Below are 23,881 nucleotides of genomic sequence, written 5' to 3'. Positions count from 1 at the left end.
TGCTCACATGGCTTTCCTCTGCAAAGCTTTCGCCAAAACACTCCACTAGATAAAAGGGATGCTGAGAAAGTCCAGGTCAGGCGGAGATTGTCTGAGAAGGGTATAACATTGATCTTTGTTTTAGTTTTATTTCTTGTAACTTCTCAGAAAGAGCAAGGAATGAGGATGAATTGTTTTCATCTCTTGGTGGTCAGAGATTAAGATGGATGAGGCAGTGGGGTGCCTGGAAGAAGGTGTTAAGAGCCTGGCTGTGTCCCCCCTCTCTTGCATCTTGGATGAAGTTGGCTTCATGCTTCCTGCTTCCCAGGTGCCCTTCCCAACACTCCTCCTTAAATATCTGAGCTGGTGAGTGATTGCCTTGAGTTTTCTGAGCTCTTTGAACTAGAATAAATGAGAAGGGCTCTGGGGATGAGGCCTCTCATCGTTCATTTGCCTTTCACCTCTGAGGATAGGGGTTTGCATCAAGTGTGGCATTAAAAGCACAGGGTTTGGTGCCCCTTAGGTCACATCCTGCTGAGCCTGCCCGAGCTGCTGGGTGTTTGCCATAGCTGGCACAGATCTGAAAAACCAAGAGTTTTAGATCTGAGCGTCGTCTCATAGAGTTTTAAGAGTAAAGAAAGGACGAAGGAGGCTTTGGGTAAGATGCAGCGTGGTGTTTGGGTTCAGCCTCTGGGATTTCAGGGTCTTTGCCATTCTTTGTGCAGGTTTTCACGGAACAGGAATATATCTCATCTGACTCCCGGATTCAATGTGCAGGGAGAAGTTTCCGGGAAACTCTGGACAATATTCATCCCGTTTTGGGAGGGCACACAAGGGATGTACTGCTGGGAAGTGAGATTTTTCAGGCTGGTGTCTGTGGGAGCAAAGGCACTGCGCTCAGGGTGGGGAGTGTACTGCAGCATCGTCGCGCTTTAGGTATTTAGTGAATTCTGTTTGTAAAAGTGGAGTCAGTTCGTGACAAAAAGTGCCTGCTTGGTTGAAGATGCGCGACCCTTGGGTAGGGGAAGCGGTTGTGTCAGAGCCCCAATATTTTGCCCTGTTCATGAGAAAAAAGCCCTGTTTGAGGTAGGGTGGAAGGTGTTGCTGTTTGGCACCTGTGCATGGTGTAATTAGGACTCCCTTTACATGGCAGATGTGAAGTCGCTGTGCCCTGCCTTGGCAAGTCCTCCCTCTCCTGCATCTCCGGTCAGCCTCTCATGGATGATTGAGAGGTTCCTGGCACCCGTGTCCTTGCGCAATGCTCTCTTAATGTTGTCATTTTGTTAATGAGCGTCTGAAGAAGGTGCTGGCTGGATCTGGGTGCCGGCGGGGATTGCCGGTCCCTTGTGTTCTGCTTTGAACGCTCAGGCACCGATGGGGAAGGAGTGTCGGAGAAATGCTCAGCTTTGCACCCGATGAATGGAGCTCCCTGGGGTGCTGCCATAGCTGGAGTTGAGTTCTCAAACACCAAGAGAATTCCCTACAGAAGCACATCACTGCTATTTGCTGCTGCTGCTGGAATAGCCCCTGGTTGGCATCCTTCGTAGTGTCACTAAGAGGGGACCAAAGCTTGAAGAGGCCTTTTTACTCTCTTGGCTCTTTAACCTGAGCCAAAAGCTTCGGGGTAGGGAGGAGCTGGAGGGTGCAGGCAGGTCGGGCAGGATGCTGGGCGCTGGCCCTCCAGTGCATGATGAGGCGGCTGCCTTCCTGCCTTTCCTGCCCTTTGATGTGCTGCGGGGTATGTAATGAGCATCTGCCCTCTAAGAGAAAACAGATTTGAGTTATAAAGTTGAAAAAAGAGGGAGCAATTTTGCTTAATCATTTTCACACAGATCCACAGGCGTTTCTGTAAGAGCGAGCGGCATCTGGTTCAAGGGCAGCCTTGGTTGCTTTGAGCTCTCCTGGAGCTTCTGCAGTCTCAGGCGGAGATTGATGTTCCAGATGCTGTTCCCAGCAATCGGATCAATGACATGCTTATTCAGACTTTTCATTTCTTAAAGAAAAAAAGAAGGTAGATTATACTTTTTAAGATCATCTGAAGTATCAAGGATCTGTGAGGCTTTTTTTTTTCTTTTTTTCCCCCCAGAGTAGGACACTGCAAATTATTTCCCTATTTATGAACACCACTCAGAAAGCAGAAGGAAGTGAGCTGCCTGCCTTGCTACCTTGGTATTCACCAATTCCCTCCCTCCAGCTTCTAGTCACTGCAAGAAATACAGGATTTTTAAAATTCCAAACACAAAGCATTCATTTCAGGAGAAAGGACTTAAATGCAGTAATGCCCCTGTGCCCTGCAAGCTGCACAGGCTGTCCTGGTGTGCGCTTTCTAGGCATCTCCAAACTTGCTTGTGTATGTGGGAAAATTACTGAGTGTCAGGGAAAGTGCTGGAAAGCTTTGGGGACTTGATTTAAATCTGATGAAAATGCAAGGCTGTCGCCTGGTCTGCTTGTCAGCTGCTGGCACCCATCAAGGCGGCTGTGAAAATGGCTGCTGTGGGTTTGCTGCTATGGTTTGCCAAAACCAGGCTTGTTGTTTGCCCATTTTGATCTTTAGGGGCATCAATGCTGCCCACCTCTGAGAGCCTTGTGGTGATCAGTGTGTTGTTTTGGAGGTGGAGAGGCTCTGGGAGAGACTGATGTCACTTGCCAAAGTCCCTGGATTTGACAGGAGCTCTCCGTGTGTCACCGCAGTGAGCTCCATGGGAATGGGAGACCTTAACCACTGCACCAGCTCTCTTATCTGCCGCCTTGGCTGATGAGCTTTAATTACCGAGATCATAACTGCTGTGTTTTCCTTGGGTTGCTATGGCTATGTTTGTCTCCCGGCATACCCTTTGGCTGTCCTGGAATGGGAGTTTCTGATGGCAATCTGCAAAAGCTTGCCACGAGAAGCAACAGCATCTTGTCCATCTCAGGAAGAGTTTGGCTGGCTGCTGGGGTGGACCCTGAATCCCACAGTTGGCTTTTGGTGGCGTGAGCATGCGGTGTCCGAGCAGACCTGCGGTCTTGGCCACGGTAGATGTCACAGGTTAATTTTTGCCTGTTCAGGGTCTCCACACTGCATGAGATACAGAAAAAAATTCCACAAAGCAAACTGGAATTAAGCTGCAGGTTTTGTTCCCATTAGTGTAAAATCATAAAATCTGGTGTTTCTGATGTCTCTAAGGAGAGAAGGAGAATTAACTCCTGGAGAATGTAACCGGAGGATACTTAAAAGGCAAATTGTTCGCATACTTTCTTTAAAATTTGCATGAGTGTAGTAAAAGGTCATCATAACTGCAGAGTCTCCTCCTCAGATCCTCTCCTGCCGGTGGCTGATTGCAAGAGCCTGTTGCTAAGTGTTCCTGGAAACGGAATAAAGATGAAGCAAGATAATTGAACAAGAAGGAGGGGCGTGGGGGGGAAATGCTTGGAGCGCCTAGCCGAACCACAGGGCTGCCAAACGAGATGAGTATGTTGAAGTTTGACTCGGTGGCTGCATTTAATCAGTTCTGACCCAGCAGTGGGGAAGGGGTGGCCGAGCCCGAAACTTCGTGGCAGATCCTTGGAAAAAGCTGCTTGGACGCAAGTGGATGATTTGCTTGCGTTTCCCATGGCTCATCCAACTCCAAACACGTTGCTTCCTGGCATTGAGGCTGGAGTGGGGATGGGAAGGCAGACTGTGCTCCCACAGCGCTTTGTGCTTTTTTTCTGGATAAAATCTCTGTTCCTGTAGCGTGCGTTTTGTTAGCCTGCGATCTTCTGGACAGTCAGTAATCACGAAAGCCAACAGGATAAACCAAGAACATAAACATGCAGAGCTTGACTAAGGCAGAAAGCCTTCAACTCCAGATGACTTGAGGGGTATTTTCTGCCCATCTCAGGTCAGGCTCCCCTTTGAGGAAACAACTGATAGTTGTTTCATATGTTGCAGAATTGAATAAACCCCTGGTGTAGCTCCTTTTTATTGCTGAAAAGACAAGGAAGCAAAACTTCCTCCTTAACTTTGGTCTTTCTCTAGTTGAAGCTCTTGTAAAAACACCAGACTTTCTTGGTCTCCATGGATCGATTTCCTGGAAACAGTTTTAATAACTGTTTCTGGAGTGATTTTTATCATCCCAGAGCATTTTACAAACTCTGAATATAGTAACGGCTGAAATACAGCCACATCTGAGGAAGGTTGCTGCCAGTGCACAGCAGTCTTCGGCATTTTATAAAAGAACACATCATCGTCTCTTCCTTTTGCACAGAATCTCCCTTATTCCCACCAAAAAGACGAGGTAGCACTCCCGCCATCCAGCCCTCTGCGTCACCTCCTGGTCCGCCGTTGACTCGAAGCCTGGGCGGCAGAGCAGGCGCCGGGCATCCTTGCCTTGCTGAAGCCTGTGATTTCTGAGCCTCCCCCTCCAGCTGGGGCTGGCTGTCAGCAGAGGGAATTAATACTCCACATCTTATCTGACATTTTGAACGCCCCCGTGGGATTTGCGTTGTCATCTGTTCCTGGCAGCAACCTCTCGTTTCGCCGTGGCTGCCTTCGTGCTGTGCTCAGGGCAGCAGGAGGGACGCCGTGCCAGAGGCTTGCTCACACCAGGGGTCGGTCCTGCCTTCCCGGTGCCTTATTTCATCTGTGTGCTGACTCATGGGCTCTTGCCCCTTTGAGAAACTATATATTTCGTGACTTCCGTCAGTCAAGTCAGGATGTAGCTAGAGCTTTTGACCTTGCCACTGATTTATCACTCCCTGTTCATGTTTTTAATTGGTTCGGCAGTTGCAAGACACACCGCTCAAGCCTTAAAATAAAGAGGGAGCCCCAGCCTGCTGTCTCGTTCTTCCCTGGTTGATGGCTCTGGAGCTGGGGCCCTCTTGCATCTCGATGCCGGGTTTCACGGGACGGATCGGGTTCCCTTGCTTGCCCTGCACCTGGTCCACCGTGTGTGTGTTGTAAACCCCACATCCCCTCAGCCCCGTCTGCCTGGCCCCCTCCGGGCTTGCCTGGAACTGGTTATCCCTCCCCATCCCTGCAGCTGGAAGTGGCTTTTGCAGTCATCTTCCTGCTCTGCCCCCATGCCCAGCCCAAACCACGTCTCTGCTCCTACCCCCAGTCTTCCCAATTTCCCTGTCCCTCTGCCTTCTCCTTGCAGCTAATGCCACCAGCTTTGCTGGAGCACAGCTCGATGGGAATGCCCCTGTGCAAAGGAGCAGCTGGGTGGAGAAACAGCTTCTCCAACTTCCAGCCTGCTGGCTTGCGCTGCAGTTGAGATGTTAGCGCATCTGAGCCATGGTCAGCTTGTTCTGCTCTGTTTTTTAGTGTGTGCAGGTGATTAATTGCAAACATGGGACTCAGTGGCGTTTTCCATTTTAGAGGTCAGTGGCTCGGTGTCGAGCGGGTTGATGTTTCCAGCCTGTGCAGCCTTCCTGCCGAGGGGCTGAGTGTCAGTTTGGGGAGCAGGAGGAAGAGAAGGGCTCAACAGGAGAGCGTTTTCCAGGCAGCCTGACCCATTACATCCATCCTGGCTGTGTCACGAGTCAGTCTGATGGTCTTCCCCGCAGGGCACCCAGCGCCAGCTCAGGCCACTGCAGCTCTGGGGCTCAGCTGTGCTTGTGAAGTGTGTTAAAAGGACGTGAAAGCCCTGAGAGTGTGTCATCATCGGTGGGTTTATCCCAGAGCAGTTTTGGCGGTGGGATGTTTGCACAGGATGGACTTTAATGGTTCCAGAGGGGAAATCTCCTGCAAGCGTGGCGGCTGTGCTGGGTCGGTGTGGGCTGTAGGACCCCTTTCCACCCCAAGAGCCGAGGAGGAGTGGGATAAATCTGAGCTGTCACTGGCAGGGATTGCTCTATCCAGCTGGAGCTTGAGAGCACCTGGGTCTGGTTAGCTCCCAGAGTGTTTTGACCTGAGTGCGGTTACAGGGTGAATCCCTCGACCTGTGCCACCCTTCCGAGCTGTGAGCAGAGCCCGTTGCCTGTCTTCCATGCAAAGCCCAGAGCTGCCCTGGCAGCATGGGCTGTGAGCAGGCACCGGGGCTGTGGTTATGGCCTTTCTAGCTCCATAGCTGTGTAACCTTTGCATGAAAATCCTCCATGGGTTGCAAACCAGGAGTGCTGCCAAACTGAGATTCAACACCGTCAGCTCTGAGATGCTGAGAGAGATGCGGCTGTAAGGAGGGCCAGACCAACCAGTGCACCCTCTCCTGAGATCAACTGGAACAACTGGAGGAAAGTAGTTGCTTTTAAATAGTCTGAGCGTTTGCAGTGATGCAAGTGCTGTCTTGAGTGGAGGTTTTTGTAATGAAGTGTCAGTAGTGATGCTGTGGACGAGCTTTTGCATTTCAAAAGATGCTGTATAATGAGCAGGTTTCCCATCCAGTGGGTGCATCAGCAGCAGTGGGCACAAGAGGGTATTTGCAGATGTCTTGGTAGTTTTACAAGGATCTCCCATGTTGCCGGTCTGGGGGATGTCCTGGTGCTGGTATGTCCCAGGGAGGTCACTGCTTGCGAGGGTCCCGGCACTGCAGCATCCTGCAGCCCTCACTCCCCTGGGCGTGTTACAGTCCTAACAAATACTCCATTGTTTTCTTGTATTTTGTTCATCTGATTGTGTAAGGTTCCTTTTTGGATTAACGCTGAAAACAAAACAGAAACCACACTAATACCTCATTGTGTGCATTAAAAAAAAACAAAACAAAAAATCCCAATTTCCCTGCAGATTTAAAAGGCTTTTGTGTTTGGTGGGAACTCTGTCTAAACTCGGGGCTTTTCAGAAGTGGTTGTTTCCTAATGATCCTGGATTGCAGGGTGTTTGACCTCGAGATTACTACTAGTGCTCGATGCCGGCTGCCTTCGAGCAAACGGTAGCAGCAAAAGCAAAGGCAGTGGGTAGGAAACCCAGGCTGTAATGCACGGCGGTTCTGGCAGCCATCCCGCTTCCAATGACAGATGAGACTTGGGACCAAGAGAGACCCTGAACTTCAATTCAACGTCCCAGACTGCCACCCCACCCCTTGCCTTTCCTATAAACAGATGGAAAAATAGCTCTTCCCCATAGAGAGAGAGAAACTATTATTTTTTCTTATTACCTTTGTGTTTACATAGCTGTTTCTTACTCGGTGCTAGTCATTTGGGGGTGTAATTTATAGGGGCCATGTATGATACACTTCTACATGTGTCTTAAATTTTTCCCACAAACACTTTAACTCCCTCCGTCCTCACTGCTTTTTATGTGTTTGTCTTGCTGTCTTTCTTACCTACCAGGAAAGTGTGAAAAAATGCCAGTGAAAACAGGTAACAGAAGGCAGGTTCAAGGTACTGGCAGACCCCCTGGGTTCTGCACCCATCTTTGTGCAAGCCCTGTGCCTCCATTCTCCTGGGGGTAAAGGGAATGTGCTTGGCCCAAGGCAGAACTGCAGGGAGAAAAATTGTTATGAAATGTCTTGAGATGCTCACATGCAAGCCTCCTTTTAAGAGGTAAAGCAAGGCATGCACATGGAGAAAAAAAAAAAAAACAACATTCCTTGGAAATGCACAGAGGTGTATTTCCTAGTTGCTGTGGTTTAACCCCAGCCAGCAACTAAGCACCATGCAGCCACTCGCTGGGTATGATAGTGCATCCTTAAATTCTGCATCGTCTTCAGGCTGTTGAATGCAATTTGAGGAACACCTGGAAAAAAAGCGGTTTATAAAAGACATCCTTGTAGTGTTGATAGACCAGTCTGTCTTGTAGCATCCTCCCTGCATGATTTGCTGCCTGCGTTGTTATCTGTACGTTTAGACAAATGCTACTTCTCCCTGATCCTGGGATCAAATCAAGCTACCAGCCCAGCGCCTCTTTGAAACTTGCACATGTAAAACAACCAGGCGACCTCCTGTGTCTGCTCTGGGCCCTGGGGCTTTGCTCTCCATAGATCATGTTAACCGCTCTTCAGTTCTGCTCAAATTAAATGTTTTCCTATCAGATGTGGGCTGCAAAGGATCCAGCCTGTCAGCCTGCATGAGCGTCAGGAGGAGAGGAGGCAGCTTGTGCTCTGAGCCGGGCATGCGTGCCAGCCATATGCTGCTTAGCCCTCAAATAAAATGCTCAGCTCACAGTCAGTTGGATGGCTTAGCCTGGGAAATTGCAAAGACCAATGGTGCCAGCACTGGGCAACCAGGGTGGTAAGAGGAGGAAAATGGGAGGAAGCGAGGGGGCTGGGATGGAGCATTGGGCTGGCCCAGGTCCCTCACCCCGGGGCTTTGGCTGCAGAGTTCCTCAAGGGAACAAAGAGTAGCCCTCCGCTGGCGGCCACCTTGCCAGAAAACCCCGCAGAGAGGATTTCCTTCCGCTTCGGCTCCAAAGCTTTTGCTGTTGTGTTTCATGGTCGGGAAGAACAAAAGCCCGGGATTGCAAGCTGGCTCCTGCCAGGGTCTCCCCTGCCCCCCGCCAGCTGTGGGGCAATGTGGGCAGCCGCAAGCTGGACCGTGCTGTGCCAGTCTCCCATGATGGAGCCACAGCAAGGAGAGGATGGAGGTGACAAACAGGACTTTTCGTTTGATTTTTTTTATTTTTTGCTTGCACTGACTCATATTGCTGGAACTTGACTGGTGGGGGGAGCATCTGCAGCAGGCGTTGCCGGGCTAAGTGCTGGGGGAGACTGGTCCTAAGGCTGGTTTTAACTGGGTTTTCTCCCATTGTAGACAACGTGGGGTCAGAGGGGAAAGATAATGTGGTGGCCTGGCTGCCCACTGGTCTGTATGCACCAGCAGCCCTGGTGCCCTGCCCTGACAGTCTCAGCCGTTCACATCAATCTTGTTTATTGCAATTCCAAATCCTCCCTCCTCAGCTCATTAATGTTCGCAGAGCAGACATCTCTCTCACCATTGTATTTTGTAATTAGATTTTGATTTGCTTTCAGAGAGAAAGAGCAGCACAATAGACATTAATTTATCCCAAGCCTCTCCCAGTCTCCTCTGTGTCACAAGGTCAGACCTCGGCGTACACCATCTGCCCTTGATGCCTCCCCCCACTATTTGGCTGCGTGTTGTTCCCGCACCACATCCCCCTTCTGCTAAGGGGGTTCCCTTATGCGCCGAGGGAAAGGAGCAGCGAGGGAGGGCTGGAAGAGGAGCCTTTGCCCGAGATGAATTTGAATCGCAGGGACAGGCGTGAACTGGATTTAAATCGACGGGGCAAGGGAGCAGCCTGTTGTTCTGCAGCCCTGTGCCTGCTCTCTGCAGAGCCTGGGTGGCCCCTGGTGCTTGTAAACCCTTTAAGGCACGATGTAAAAGCTGCAATTTAACACTGCAAGCGAGCGAGGACAGAGAGGTCCCCTGCCGCGCCGGACCGTGGGAGCGGAGCCGTGGGGACGGCTGGGGCTGTCTCACCAGCCCAGAGCCGGTCTGTGGGGCAGAGCTGGAGGCAGAGGTGGGCAATGGGCTCTGCCGGTCCCCGCAGCCCTGGACCAAGGGCGCTTTTCCACCTGAGCGCTGCTCGTGTGTTCCTCAAGACAGACTTCATGTTTCAGCCTATGGCTCTGGAACGAGAGACTGGCAAGAGCTGAGCTTGTGTCTGTAATGGGACCCCTGCTGCGCTCTCTCATGAGCACTCATGGGGCTGTTGGAAAGCGGGGTCTTTCCAACGCGTCACTGGAGGAATTGCCCAGACCCTGGGGGTGTTTCCTCCAAGGATAGATTTCTAGAAGAAAAGTGGCTTTGCATTTCATTTAGCAGAAAGCAGCAGCCATCCACATTGGGAACATGTTCATTATTGCTGAGGAACCTGCTTTTGGGTTTTTAAACCAGCTTTGTCTGGCTGTTGTTGGTCAGCGTGGAAGCCTGAGTTGCAAGATGAGCAGAGGCAGCGTCTACCCTGCCACTGGCACAGGCAGGTGCCCCTGAAACCTCTGTGTCTCCCAGGCAGAGGCAGCTCTGTATCCTATGGAAGATGGAGGTGTGAGAGCTTTTATGGTCCAGGTTCACACAACAGCGGAGAAACGCAGCCCCCAACGAGAGCGGGAGGACCACTTTCCCACCAGCCAGGGCTCATTTCACTGAAAGCAGTTGTGTTTTATCTTTGCCAGCATTAACCGCTGCAGCTCAGGATTTATGTTAGTAAGTGAATGTGACTAGGGCTGATAAATCAATCGGCACAACCAAAAATAGCACCCGGCAGCTGTTGGAAGCAGGGGATCCCTTCCCCACCAGTACATGTAGAGCAGGAGGGGATTTCATCTGCCCCGGCCGGGTGCCAGCCCTGCGCAGAAACAGCCATGGGCTGCTGGGGAGACCTCTTGTCTGACACCTTTATCTGGAAAAATTACTGTGGCTGTCTGCAAACTTCTCTCCAACATGTGTCTCGGCCAGGCATTTCCCAGTCACAAGGGTGGGGGAAATAACCGAGCTAGCCGCCAGTGTGGAGAGCAGCTTTGCGACCGATGCTGTGTTGCTGCGTGGGCTGACGTCTTGGGATCGCCTCAGACCTCAAATAATAAGTGATCGTTTTAAAGCCTTTCACAGCCGGTCATGGATGGAGTCAGAGGGAGCCCAGGGCTGTGGTTTCCAGGTCTTCCAGGACGTCGTGGTGATGGTTTGTGTAGGGATAAGGTTACCAGAGGAATCTGGTGACTCTGGTTTTTCCACTGGACTGCTGTACTTAACCACCTGCACAGGAGCCAGAGAGGTTTCTGTAAAGCTGCTCAGCCTGTAGGGTATCTTGCGAGGGGCTGTATTTCCTCTCTCCTTCTCCAGTGAGCATCCTGGGGTATTGCATTTAGCAGGCGTGTAGCCTAAACCAGGAGCGAAGGGCACTCCGAGAGGATCAGCTGCTTTCGGGCTGAATAGTCTGTAGATTATTTCCACATCTGTGTTAGCTTTGGCTTGATCCCACAGATTTGCAACAGCTGTTGGGAAGCAGAGCAGAGATCCCCTCTTTAAATGGATGATCAAATCCTCAGAGTGTGGAGTATGTTATTTCTATGTCATCCTCTTCATGGCAGGAAAAACAGCTTTTAAAAGTTGCTGAGGCAGCACTCGGCCCCGCTGCCTGAGCTATCATCCCATCATCCTGCGGTTTCAGAGCAAGTTGTAATTTGCTTTCTGCATCCCACGCCCAGCCCGACACAGGATCCCTTGCGAGGTGTGCAGTTGTGCAGGTACTTGTACAAGGGATGCCTTTTTCTCCTGGGCTCCCCTTTCTGCCTGGACCACAACCAGCGGCTGTACGCCAAGCAGGACCGAGGAGGATCTCGTCTCCTTGCTAGAACCTGCACATGTGCAAACCCTCGGCATTTTACCCTGAGAAAAACTAACCGGTGCAATAGTTTGCCACAAGACGGGTTAGATCATCCTGGTATTCAGAGGCTTTAGGTGGAGATTGGATGTCTTTGCTGGAAGCCGCAGTTCAGCTGCAAAATAGTGGCATGGTGTGGGAATCCCATAGTGAGCTATCTTATCCAAAAAGCCCAGCTAAAATGAACCAGCCCATTTCCTATTAAGGCTCTGCTCTTTCAGGTCAGACCTGCAGTAAAAGGAGCCATCAGGCTTCCTTCAGGAGTGTCTGACAGGCTTTGGAAAGCTGAGTCTGGCTGAAGAGGGTCAGGGTGGTGGGAACACTGGTAGATTCTGGCACTTGTCCTGCAGCGTATGCGTTTTTCATTCCCCATCAGCTTTCGTAGCGCACAGGAGGCTCGTCAAATCAAACTGCTCCCACTTTAAACAGCATGTTCGTGTACTTTCTGATACAGACAGCAAAATTAATATGGTTAGTGTGTTGAGACCACTAATTTCCAATTCAAGCCTTTTATAACTGGGCTTAAAATGGCAACCCAGTTCCAGTCGTCTGCGTGCAATTCTCGTGTTTGTTCATTGGTGTCTTATGATGGGCTTCAACGATAACCCAGGCAGCAAATATATTGCAAATAGTAAGCGCTGCTCAGCATGTATGAAGCTCTGAAACATTTGGCATGACATGGGATGGTGGGTTGTCGTGTCTGGGAGCTGCGGCTTTTGCACAGAGGCAAGGTAAATAAAACCTTGCCGTTTTGATTGCTTTTTCTTGTTCGCCCAAGGTGTGACTGAGCGCGACATGATGTTCATTGGGTTCAAGCCTCAGAGCCCGGTGATGGATGTGCTCCCCCAGCAGCAGCAGATGTCACCTTGACCTTTTTTGATGCTTTTTGACCCTTTCGACAGACACCTAGCTTCATGCTTCCTTGAGGCGTTCTCCTATGGACCCTCAATTATGAGTTAGAAGTGGCAACCCTGCGTTTCATGGGGACAGAGTATCTGGATTGCAGATTACCCGTACCGCAGATGTCTGGGCAGCCAAGACCAGTCTGCAGTTTGGGCCCAATGGGGCCTGATGGCTTACACGTCCCGAGAAGACCCAGGGCCAGTTGTTGGCGAGAGCTGCCCTGTCTGCTGGACCCTGTAGACTGCCTGGCGCCAGCCGTGCATCGCTCACTCCAGTGCTTTCAGCAAGAGCGGGTTTGGTTTGGTCTTATCCCCTTATCTGGGGTGTCCCAGCCTCGTCCCCCTGAGCACAGTGAGTTGATGCAGCCTCTTGGCTCTGAAGTGCAGACCCTGCCGCTTCCACAGCCAAGCAAAACTGCCACGACCCGCCGTAGTGCCCCAAGGGAGCTGCTGCCCATATACAAAGGGCTTGGCAAAATGAAGTGTAATGTAAGCAACTGTTTAGAGAGAACGATCCAATTGCTAGTTGTAATTTCCTCATTGTTTGTAACACCCTCTTAAATGCTTGTGATCCTTATAAAAAGCTTTTCCCCACCCTTTAAACTTCACAGAAGTGGATTTTACCTTCTGTGGTTTGAACGCGCTCATTGTGAGGGGGCTGGTTTGCATTTAGTGTGATTTCTTTTTTCTTTTCATGCCCAAGGCCATTTGGTTCGTGAATTGGCATTGTGAACGAGTGGCTTGGCCCGAGAAATATGTCTGTTGGAAATCGAAGGCTGGTGGGCAGGACACAAAATCTTGCCTCTCTCTAGGTCCTAGTAGGCGGAGGTTAATGAAGTCTTCCTAGATCAGCGGTAACACTTTCATTCAGACCCAAGAGTGTTTTGCTAACACCCCCTTGCAAGCAGGCTGACTCATGTCACTCATCCAGATATATCTTCTACAAAAAGGTATTGGAAGAAATCCGTAATACAGTGACATTAAAACCTGAATGTGGATGCGACTTTCTCCCTCAGCTAGATCTCTGGTGGGATCTGCATGCTGCATCCCATTCCTGCCCTCGTTGCCTGGTTCCCCAGATCATTCCCATCTCGTGGAAACGGGCTTGCCTCTATTTGGAAATTGGGGATGGCCATCCACAGAGCAGTGGCCTCTTTCTCTGGGAAAACACCTGGGTCCAGTTTCCACATGAGATACCAATGGAAGCAGCAGCACGACGTGGGAGGGTTTCTCTGGCTCTCATGCTCAAACCCTCACTGGGACTGGGTGGGATTCTCTGTGCCCTCCTGCCCTTCTCCTGTTTCTGGGTTTTATTCTCCAAACCCAAGCGAGTTGTAAACACCCAGAGCCTGAAGGGCTTTGCAGAGCAGAGCTTAGGGGAAGGTGGTGATTCATTTCCTTCCCCTCTGGCTCTCTGCTAGGGTTTGGCTCTTGTTTAAGAGTTTGATAATTCACCGCTGGGCTGTTTAGGTTGAAATGCTTGGAGAAATGTAAGTAAACGCGGTGATCGTAACAGCTCCTCCATGCATGGTGGGGAGACCAGCTCCTCTGGCCGCAGCCAGCCCACACCTGCAGGCTGGGCCATGCCAGCAGCTGTCGTCGTGTCATTCCTCCCCGTCCCTGTGAGCTTCTGTACGTGGGTTAAGCTTCAAATTATCCTGTGCCAGAAGCATATGCTGAGAAATGTCAACCCAGGACCGTGTGACACCCAGCGTGCTCAGTCACCAGTGTTGTGCGGAGCTGAGCTTGCTGCAAAACATAATGACCGGCAAACAGCAACATCTAGACCGGGATGCCCAAAACATGGCCATCGCAGCCTGCATGGCTTCTGCCTGTAGCCGGCGGGGACCACTGCGAGACTGGCAGTGCAGGATAGATGAGCTGGGCTGTGTGGCCCCCAGGCTGATGTCAAACCCGTTAATCAGCTCCTGGGAACAAACCTGGGAAGTCTCACTTGCAGAAGAATCGTGTTTCTGTGTGTTGGCCTTGTTTTCAGTGTGGCTGTGTCTTGGCAGGGGTTGCTTGTTTGTTTAATGAACATTGAAATGGGAGGGGAGGAAACAGCCAGGGAAGCATTACAAATTGCTTCAGAGCAGTGGCATTAAAAGTATTTGTGCTTACCGTGTCTTCTAAACAAAGACCTCAAAGTATGGTAAATATTATCCCCATTTTACTTGCAAAGAGGCAAATGCAGCAGGAGGAGAAGCTTCACCTGCCTTCACAGGCAAGCCTGCAGCAGGTGTGACCCAAACGGTGGTCTCACCTGTGATACCGAGGGGATGGCGTTGATGGTGCGGGTCTCTGTGGGCGCTGGAGGTCCAGGCTGGCCCAGCAGCTCTGGAGAGATGCCCTCACATGCCTTCACACACATTGCCGAAGCACCAGCTCTGTTTCTTTGCTTAGCTCTGACCTCTGGTCTGAAAGATGCTAATGCTCCAAAATCTTCCTCTTCACGCTGCCAAGTTTACCTTTCTCCTCTCCTCTCTCAATCTCTTTTACAGCTGAAGCTGTGGAATAAGTACAGAGTCTCCAACATTCCTTCCCTGATATTTATCGATGCCTCCACTGGGAAGGTGGTTTGCAGGAATGGCCTCCTGGTAATCCGAGATGACCCAGAAGGTAAGGCCTGGAGTCCCCCGTGCCAGAGAAGCATGGGCACACAGCTGCCTTTTCATTTCAGTTCATTTGAATTGCCTTGGGGGGCGTGGGGAAGGAAACAAACAACTATTGTCATACTTAACTAATCAAGGCACTGTATTATCTTCAGCACAAATTTTTCTGCATCATTCCTGCCAGATCTTGTGTTTTGGTTTTGCTTGTTGAAAAGAACAAAGATTTCCCCTTCAGGATTTTTGTCTGAAGTGCTAATGAGGAAAAAGTTAGACTAACTGAAACATTAAGTTTGGATTTTTCCCTGATGGAGGCACATGGACAGACAGACTGAGGGCCCAAACTTCCCATACCTTAGGAGCAGAATCCTTCCAAAATACTGAGTGGGACTTTATCACTGACATCACACTCTTTTAGGATAATGAATTCCCCATTATTTAGAAATGCAACAGAAGAGTGCTACCGTTCTCTGTTTCTGAGGTTTACTGTGCTGGGGGTTGATGTTAAATCCATCTTCTTCCAATTTGTAAAACCAAAATGAGCAAAATGTGTGCCCTTACTCATAGGCTCTGCAGACCCATCATTCAGCTGCCGTAGGCTGTCCGTGCACACATATTACTGGCTCGTCATTTCTTCATGCAGTAGATACTGAGTGTGGTGACTGAGTCTTTAATTCAGGTGGCAGGAACTGTGCAACAAGTACACGTTGTGGCCTGAGCCATCTGTGATGTTTCCTCGTCTCCGGCTGAATACATAGATTGATTGCTCTGGGAGCTGGCAGCAGATGATTCAGAGCATGTGTTTTTGTGTACGCACACATGCTTGCTTTGGGGTGCAGCGGGTTAGTGTAAGTTTAGTTTATATATAGGTTTTTTATATGTATGTTTGTGTATATATATAAACCCCCCATCTTTTACATATATATATAAAAGGTTTTATAAATAAATAAGTATATGTGTATATATATAAAAATATATAGTTAGTATCAGTATAAGGCAAATAGTCTGACTGCATTCCTGAGCACATACCACCTTACCCTCTGTTGTTAAAATAAACGCTGTTGATAAGGAAAAGATACCTCATCAGGCACAAAACCAGAGCAGGCTTCATCAAGCTGAAGGTGCTGCGACTCAAGTGAGGGTGCAGCCTGCCTGGAGAAAAAGAGGTGGCCCTGGTTCCAGTGCGGAGCTTGGCTTCCCCGGCTCCTGCATATCTTTGCGGAAGAGAAGGTGGGATGGGTTTTTCTGGTGGAACTTTTTGAAACTGTAAAGGCTGCGTGTGCATCTTGCTGTTTTGTGTCTTCTTTCTGCCCCCGTCCCGCTCCCTCCAGGTCTGGAGTTCCCCTGGGGGCCAAAACCCTTTAGTGAAGTTGTTGCTGGGCCTCTGCTAAGGAACAACGGCCAGACACTAGACAGCAATGCCCTGGAGGGCTCGCACGTTGGGGTCTATTTCTCTGCACACTGGGTGAGTAGTAGATGCTTTGCAGAGCATCTACTCACTGCAAAGCAGTGAGCTTGGGGGTGCTCTGGGGTTCCCCCTGTGGCTCTTGCTGCAGAGCTCTGAGGGAGAGTAAAGACCTTGGACTGGCTGGTCTTGAGGCAGTTGAGATGCTCCAGTCATTCTGGAAGAAGCTGCAGCATTGCAGTGGCCTGTCATCCTCAGCTGGCCCTTCAGAAGGGGAAGAATAGTCAGATTTTAAAAATTCAAGAGGCTTTGTTGGCAACTTATGGGCCATAAGCCCCAGCCACATTCAGGGCTGCTGCCCAGCACTCCAGCAAAGATGAGGTCACGTCTGTCTTTTCATGGTCACTAGGTCATCTGGACCTGCTGGGTGGGGGTCTGCCCCTGTAGAGGAGACGATGTCCTTATGCATGTGTTGTGTTTTGCAGTGCCCGCCGTGCCGAAGCCTCACAAGGGTCCTGGTGGAGTCCTACCGGAAGATCAAAGAGGCAGGCCAGAAGTTTGAAATACTCTTCGTTAGTGCAGACAGGTAAGGAAGCGCTAACACGCTCTGCAGGCAGAGATGGCTGCCCCAAAGCTGGGAAGCTCTGAGCATTATGGATTTGATTTGAGGAGGAAATTTGATTTGGGGTAGAGCAGATTGGCTCTGGTATCAGAAAGGCTGCCCCAAATCCTTTGCCCTCTGCCCACTGGCAAAGTGCAAAGGGGGGTTAACGAGGGCAGTGATGGGCTGAGAGCAGGCTCTGTCCATGGAGCAGCTCTGTGCTTGGCTTTGTGGCTTGTGGGTCTGAGGTTTGAAAGATATTTGAGCTGCTGCTGTTGCCAGGGGTTGGCATACAGATGCCCCAGCGAGTTTGAAATGTTGGGGAAAAAAATGCACCGTGGACCCCGTCTTGAGGGACTGGCGACATGAAATTTGTCCTTCCCGGGTTGTGTCTGCCAGCAGCCCTTACTGATGGGCTTTGGTGGAAGGGGTAAAGGGCTTTGCAGGCCAGTTTTTTAATGAGAAGAAGAGGAAAGAGCCTGGCAGGCAGAGGGGCTGCACTCTGGATCCCATGCCCTGTTCCCTTTGCACAGGTCAGAAGACTCCTTCAAGCAATATTTCAGCGAGATGCCCTGGGTAGCTGTGCCATACGCTGACGAGGCCAGACGGTCGCGCCTGAATCGCCTCTATGGCATACAAGGTAGGAAAGGCCACACTGATGCACAGCTCTCCTTTCTGCTCCTTTTGTTGAATATTTGTAATGTCTCCTCTTGTTTAACTAAAACAAGAAAACAGCAAAGCAAAGCACAGTGCCCCAGGCAGAGCCGCTTCATGTTTCTGCTCTCCACAAACTCACATTCCTACCACCTGCCAGGCAGGCTGTTAGTTGAAACAGGACTTCCATAAACAACCTAATTCTTCCTGGAAACTTGGAAGCTGTTTTTGGCTTGGATGTTTTTTGCCTAATTACTGATTTATTTATTTTGCTTTTTCTTGAAGGTTTAAATTTCATTTTCTTGCTGTTTTATGTAACGCAAAGGCAGGCCATCGTTCTCTGCAGAGGCTGGGGAAGATGGCATCTGGTTTATGTTAGTGACATGAATTACAGAAGAGTGCGTGTTTGATGTAAACCATGGCTTTGCTTTTACTGTACCTGCCAGTGCCAGAATTCCAGCAGCCCTGGCTGCTCGGAGGGGCAGGGGAGAGACTCGGTCTGTCTGGGTGGCTTTAAAGAGTCACGAAGATGATAAAAGCTCACAGCAGCCCTCCTGGGGACTGGCACCTTGTTCCTGCAGGGGACAAGCTGCAGCATAGAGATGTGCAAGGTGACTAGCTCACAAGGAGGTCTTCTGTATGTACATATAGTTTCTCCCTGTGGTTAAGGGGTCTTGCTTTCTTATCCATTTCCATGCAGCATCGGTGAGGTGGGCACAGGCTGGCAGAGGGTTAATGCAGTCTGCAGGGAAGGAGGAGTGTTGCCAGAGGTGGCCAAGGGCCTGGGGAGAGTGGCAGGAGAAATAATCCCTCCTTGGGGTCCTCTCTGAACACCCCTCCTGGGGTGGAGCTCAGCTCTGTTCCCTGACCTTAAACCAAGAATAACCATTTGCCTGCTTTAGGTAGCTGTCAGTTTGCTGCTTAATTACCTTCCCATGAGGCAAGAGCTTTCCAAATTCATCCATCTTTTCCCCAGCCTGCTCACAAACCTCTCCAGTGCTGGTTTCGGCTGAGCGCTGCAGGACTGCTGCCAGTTTCACTGGGACTTTCTGTAAATAAGGTGTCTAAGCATGGATACTTGAGCACCAGGCATGCTGTAGCCAAGGAAACAGTGACAACAGCTTTCCCTCTGACTCGAGCCACTGGGTCCTTAAATGTCTCTCTTCATTGTGTGCTGACCTGAAAATGTAAATATTTGCTGTTCCCCTGTGCCCTGACCCCTTTCTCTGCCAGGGAAGCTCCCATATTACCCCTGCATATCAGCTGCTCTCCCAGGGACGCTGACCCTGGGATTTGGGCATGTTTGAGTGCAAACCTTTCTGCTTATCTATCATGGTTTTCCTGTAAAGTGGGAACCTCTCTGCAAGGATGAACTGTGGTCCCACAAAGTGGCATTGGAATGTGGAGCCAGGCTAATTTGCACCCTCCGCAGGAGGCATCGCCGTCCCACCTCCCTTCCCGCCCAGGTGCTGCACAAGCTTTGCAAGGCTGGGCTGGGCTCTCTTTCCCCACCGTGGTCTGGGGTGGAACAGGGTGCTGCAGGGAGGGTGCCGGGGCACTGGGAGGCAAGGGAGAGGGCTGAAGGTGAACCCTCGTGCTGCTCCCAGGGGCTCTGGGTTGTTGTTGATCCCTGCACAGGCAGCAGCTTGGGATCCTCCCTGTCGACTTTGAGGTTTGCAGTCAGGCTTTTGCAGCAGGCTGCCGCACTGGCTGTAGCGAAAGCTTTCTGCAAACAGAGCTAGATATTGTGGACTTAGCTCATCACCATTCCTGGTTATTCCACCTAAACAAAAAATCAGATCCATGTAATCTCATCTGCCTTTCCCCAGATGCATGGCTCTGATGCTGCCAAGCATCTTCAAAGTCCCCTTTGGAGCTGTACCTATGCACTAGCGAGAGCATGTAGCCTGTTCAGTGTCCAGGTTACTATCCTGGTGGTGCCTTGGCTTATGAGCACAGCATGCACGTGGGGCGGTTTTTCCGCTGGTTTTTGTAAGGCCGGGAGCTGAAACAACAGAAGAGCTTGTCTTCCCTGACTGCTTTAAGTTCCTGAGTGGTAGAAAGCAGCAAGAGAGTCAAATCTCTTGTTGTTTTAGTCCTGTGTTGGCCCCTACAGCATTCAAAAACTCAGTATAAAATATAAGTTGAGTTATTGGCCTTTATTTGGGTTTACTTGAATGCCTCTATTCATAACCCATGTGCAGTCAGTAGGCTGTACCATACCCACCTATATTAAATTGCTTCTGGGTGCAGCACTATCTTGAGAAAGAGTCATTTTCTTGTGTCGTGGCTGCTTAGAAATAATTCTCTGTTGTGCTGGCAGCTCCCGATCTGCGTGGTCCTGCCTTAGGTGAAATCCCCTGACGGTAGCTCTTCTTGCAGTGGGATGGGGAGCAGTGATAAATTTTATGCTTTGATAGGAATCGCCCCTTGTTGTTGTGTATCTTATGAGACCTTTTGGGTTCCTGAATATTCCCTATGGACTCCGTGCTGTCTATTCGGGATTTGCAGTCCCTTGGGGGAACTTTCAAAAAACTGTTGTTTCCCCCCTGCCCCATGCTTTAGCCCAGACACCCACAGGTCACCCTCACAGCCCGGCTGGTGGGAGAAGCCTGGAAGTCACTGTTATGGGAGGTTCCTTGTACCAGACTTCTGGAGCTTTCTTCTGAAAAGGTGAAAAAAAAGCAATAAAACCCACCACCTGTCCTGCGGTTGGTGTATTCTGAGTGTTTGCTTCACGTTGATTTTGATTACTCACACAACAGAATTAATGCAGATGAGATTTCCGTGTCAGATATGGGTTTTAATATATAAATAAGTAAATGTAGTGCCAGGTTCGGTGAAAAATCATTTGGCCCCTGTGTTCTCATAAAATGCTAGCCCCGTGGGAACCGAATCCATTTTCTAACGCATAAAATCAAACTGAGCCCGTCTATGCTAATTCTCATCCAAGCTTATACAATATTCATTGCAGTGTCTGATCTGTGATTCTTCTTGATAAGTAAATTCTGGTGTTATGACTCATGGCAATTACCAAAGCCCCCAAAAGACACTAAAATAACAAATAGTGGCTGGGATGAGCAGGGAGGGGGGACCAGGGGGGAAGTATTGGGGTTAGCAGGTGTGAATAAAGTTAAGCACGGTTCCCCTGGTCCTGCTGCTCTGTATCCTGGGCAAAGAGGACGTGTTTGCTAGGGGAGCAGTAACAGGGTTCTCCTGGGAAGATAAGGCTGATCCTATGGGATGCCACCATGAGCTTGGTAAGGCTGTGTCCGAACCCTAGGGACACAGCCAGGGATGTGCAGGAAGGAGCCGAGGAGACAAAGCAACGATGCTCAGGACCAGGAGCAGATGGGTTGCGGTGGCATCAGCCTTCACCGGGTGGGTCCAGAAAGGAAACCAGAGCTTCGTGACTGGGGAGAAACTTCTGATGCAGGCTAAAAGGTGCAGAGATTGACCCAGTGCATGTCACGCACCTCCTAACAGTCTGAAAACCCAGCCCCAAGTTTTCTGATGCGTTACTTGCATTTCCAGGATGATTTATCTTAAAGATTCTTTGTTTTCTGAGTCAGTATTGTATTTGCAGTTGGAGGTTTTAGTGGCTGGGTGCTTTGGGGGGTGTGTGTGTCTGCATACGCAAATCGGGTAAAGTCAGAATGCTTTGAATAGTGAAGTCCCTGATAGCTGTGGGATCACACTCACAAGGATCTGTGTCTAAATTGGGCCCTTAATTTTCCGAGATCAGCAAAGCTGATTTGAAATCTCTGCCTTGGTATGCTGCATTCAGGCTGACTGGTGACTCGGTGCCAAGCTGAACCCCTGTTTCTAGCCTGTTCCCCATGTATAATGCAGGTCTGGAGAGGATGAAGAGCAGGCATTTGGGACAGGGGGTTGGGAATCGTAAATGATAAAGATCCGAATCATGTGAGGTGCTGATCACCGTGTGCTTCTCTTGGCTTCAGTAGAACTTTGTGCCTTGAAGGGCAGGGCCAGAGTGAGATTTCCCAATTCCTTCCAGTCTGTTTAACCCATCCCTGCCCTAGAGCTATTTTGAATACCAGCAGGTAATGAATAAGCCTTTTTGTGATACAAAATGGTTTTCTTAACATACCCTTAGGATTTGCAAGCCTAGCCATTGGGTGCGTTCCTGCGCTGCTGCTCTTGCACCAGCCTGGTGCTCGCAGCCCCAGCGCACTGGCAGGAATGCGAGCGACGCTGCTGGGCTGGAATGAGGAGAATGCGGCCGCTCGCCTGGACCTGCAGGCAGGCGTGGGACAGACAGATGGCTGTGTATTTCCTAGAGAAATGCCTAGAATTCAGAGGGCTTGTGAGTAACCCACTGTTGTACAAACATGGGAGCACAGTGCCAGGAGTCTGGCAGGGTCAAGCACGCTGAGTCTCCCCTGCTCAGAGAATGGCTCTGCAGGGTATTTCTAACGAATGAGCTTTAAAATGAACCTTTGGATGAGGAGAATTTGAGCTTCCTTGGTTTGCCGATTGTGGTTTGGGGGATGTTGCTGGGCGAAGGAGGAGATGCTGGATAGTGAGCAGATAGAAGCCCAGGTGATGAGAAGCAGACAGCAGCACCTGACACTAACACTGGTCACTTCACTCATCTCTTGGGGCCTGATCTCAAACTCTCCCCTCTTCCTTTCTTGTGGGATGTTTCTTTGTCTCCTTGATGGGAGAGGAATGGTGTGCTTTCCAGCTGAAGTCACCAACACGAGCTGCTCCCGTTGACTCGCCTGTGCCGGTTTTGTGGCTGGAAAGCCTTGTCAGTACCTTATCAGATGGGACGGTCACCAGCTGGTGTCCACCCTGCCACACTGCCAGCCCAGCCGCATTTGAATAGGTGACTTGTGCTAAATCTCTGCTGCAAGTGTGTTTGCCTCCCTTATAAAGGCTTCTGCTTTATGACGGGGATTTTCAGCCCCATAGCTCAGGGCAAAATGCGGCTTTGTCCCAAGGGCCAGAACCTCATCAGATGTCCCCCAAGCCCTGTCCTGCCCAGTGCCATGATCCAGTAGACCCTAGACGTTCCTGCACAGCTTTGTTAGTTGTGGGAGGGAGGTGTTGTGGCAGATCTGTATTGTCCCTCTTCGTGTAGAGGGACATATTTAACTGATTATCTCTTGGTTTATTTTTTTCCCCAAAATGAAGCAAAATGCATGTGTTCCTCCCTTTCCCAAGGGTCCAAACTGCAGAAAGAAATAACCCAGGACCTCCGTCCTGCAGGCAGGAGGGTGCCTGCTCAGTGCTGTGCCAGGGCTGGCAGAGGTGTGTTGTGCTCAGTAACAAGCAGCTCCAGGCCACAGCTGGGGAAACGAAGATGGTTTCATGCACAAGATCCATGAGCCAGCACAGGCGTGCAAGGGAGTCTGCTCTTCCCCACATGCTGTTCCCCAGCAGAGCTGGACCTGCATCCATCCCAGCCTCTTGGCATGGCAGTCCACTGGGTTCCTTGAGGGTATCCCGGGGTGGCTGAGGGCAGGGTTGCTCTGCCAAAGTATTATTCCTTATAGCTGTGGTTTGGTCCAGCAGGATTTGGAAACTGGCAGCTGGGTGTGGGGGGCGGTCTCGGTGGCAGGACCCCGCACCGCAGCCACTGCCAGACCGCTGTGAGAGCAGCGGCTGAGTGAGGTGGGTGCCAGGTTCATTTGTGTGCGATTTAGCCATGTGGCAAAGTCTGCTAGTGTTAATGCATATGATCAGTATGATCCCGTTCTATCTCCACTTGCAGAGGTGTGGGTATTGGGTATTCCCAGGGGTGATCCATGCCCCTGAACACTAAATCACCGTGGTTAGTGCTGTGCAGCTGCTGCTCAGTCCAGGGGCCTTTCTTCCTCCGGCAGTGTCGGGTGCCTTGCCAGGCTCGGGTGGTGTGAAACCGTGTCTGAACCAGGTAATAATGTTCATGACTCATCAGACGCATCCCTGCGCTCTGGAAATGGCTGGGCAATTAGCGCCAAGTGCTGAAGGGGTGTGGGGGTTCATGGAGGAGTTTGTGGCTGCTAAAATATATGGCGTTCCTTCTGGGAAGGAACACACCCTGCTTCCTGGTTGCCATTGCCTGCGGTCCACCCTGCAAAAAGGTTTGCGTGTGTTCCTGCAAACCGGGGACTGGGCTCTTCCAGCAGCAGCCACGTCTCAGCGCCGTGGTGGTGGTGCCTGCGGGGCAGCGCTGCTCTGCCTCACACGTAGCAGGCACGTCTGTCTGGCACTTTGCAAGAGGGAGCTTGCAATGAGGGTCTCTGCGCAGTATGGTGGGGTTTGCATCCAGGAGCATCGGTGTCAGACAGCGGTGACCCCTGCCTGCACTCAGGCAGGGAAAGGCAGGCAATGCCAGAGCCTGTCTGTCAGCTTCCTGCTCTGGCTGCTGAATTACAGTGCTCTGCTGGGACGGAAACGTCGGGACCCCGATTCCTACACCATGCACAAGCTGCGGAGAGGCAGCATGCTCGCTGGGCTCCTGCCAGAGCCAGAGGCGATAGG

The 23,881-nt window shown here is 50.7% G+C and overlaps 1 protein-coding gene across 1 annotated transcript in view; it reads left to right on the top strand.

Moving 5' to 3' along the window:
- Positions 1 to 23,881, top strand: part of NXN (nucleoredoxin) — a 54,493-nt gene that overhangs the window by 23,794 nt on the left and 6,818 nt on the right. Inside the window, exons 2-5 of the mRNA XM_052804668.1 lie at positions 14,622 to 14,739; positions 16,061 to 16,194; positions 16,620 to 16,720; positions 17,269 to 17,375. Of these exons, the coding sequence (XP_052660628.1) occupies positions 14,622 to 14,739; positions 16,061 to 16,194; positions 16,620 to 16,720; positions 17,269 to 17,375 (460 nt within the window). The remainder of the gene's footprint in view (positions 1 to 14,621; positions 14,740 to 16,060; positions 16,195 to 16,619; positions 16,721 to 17,268; positions 17,376 to 23,881) is intronic.

This window comes from Harpia harpyja, chromosome 12, assembly GCF_026419915.1.
Source record: "Harpia harpyja isolate bHarHar1 chromosome 12, bHarHar1 primary haplotype, whole genome shotgun sequence".
In the NCBI taxonomy this organism is placed as follows: domain Eukaryota; kingdom Metazoa; phylum Chordata; class Aves; order Accipitriformes; family Accipitridae; genus Harpia; species Harpia harpyja.
Note: the sequence above shows the minus strand (reverse complement) of the source record. Positions and strands in the feature narration are given on the sequence as shown.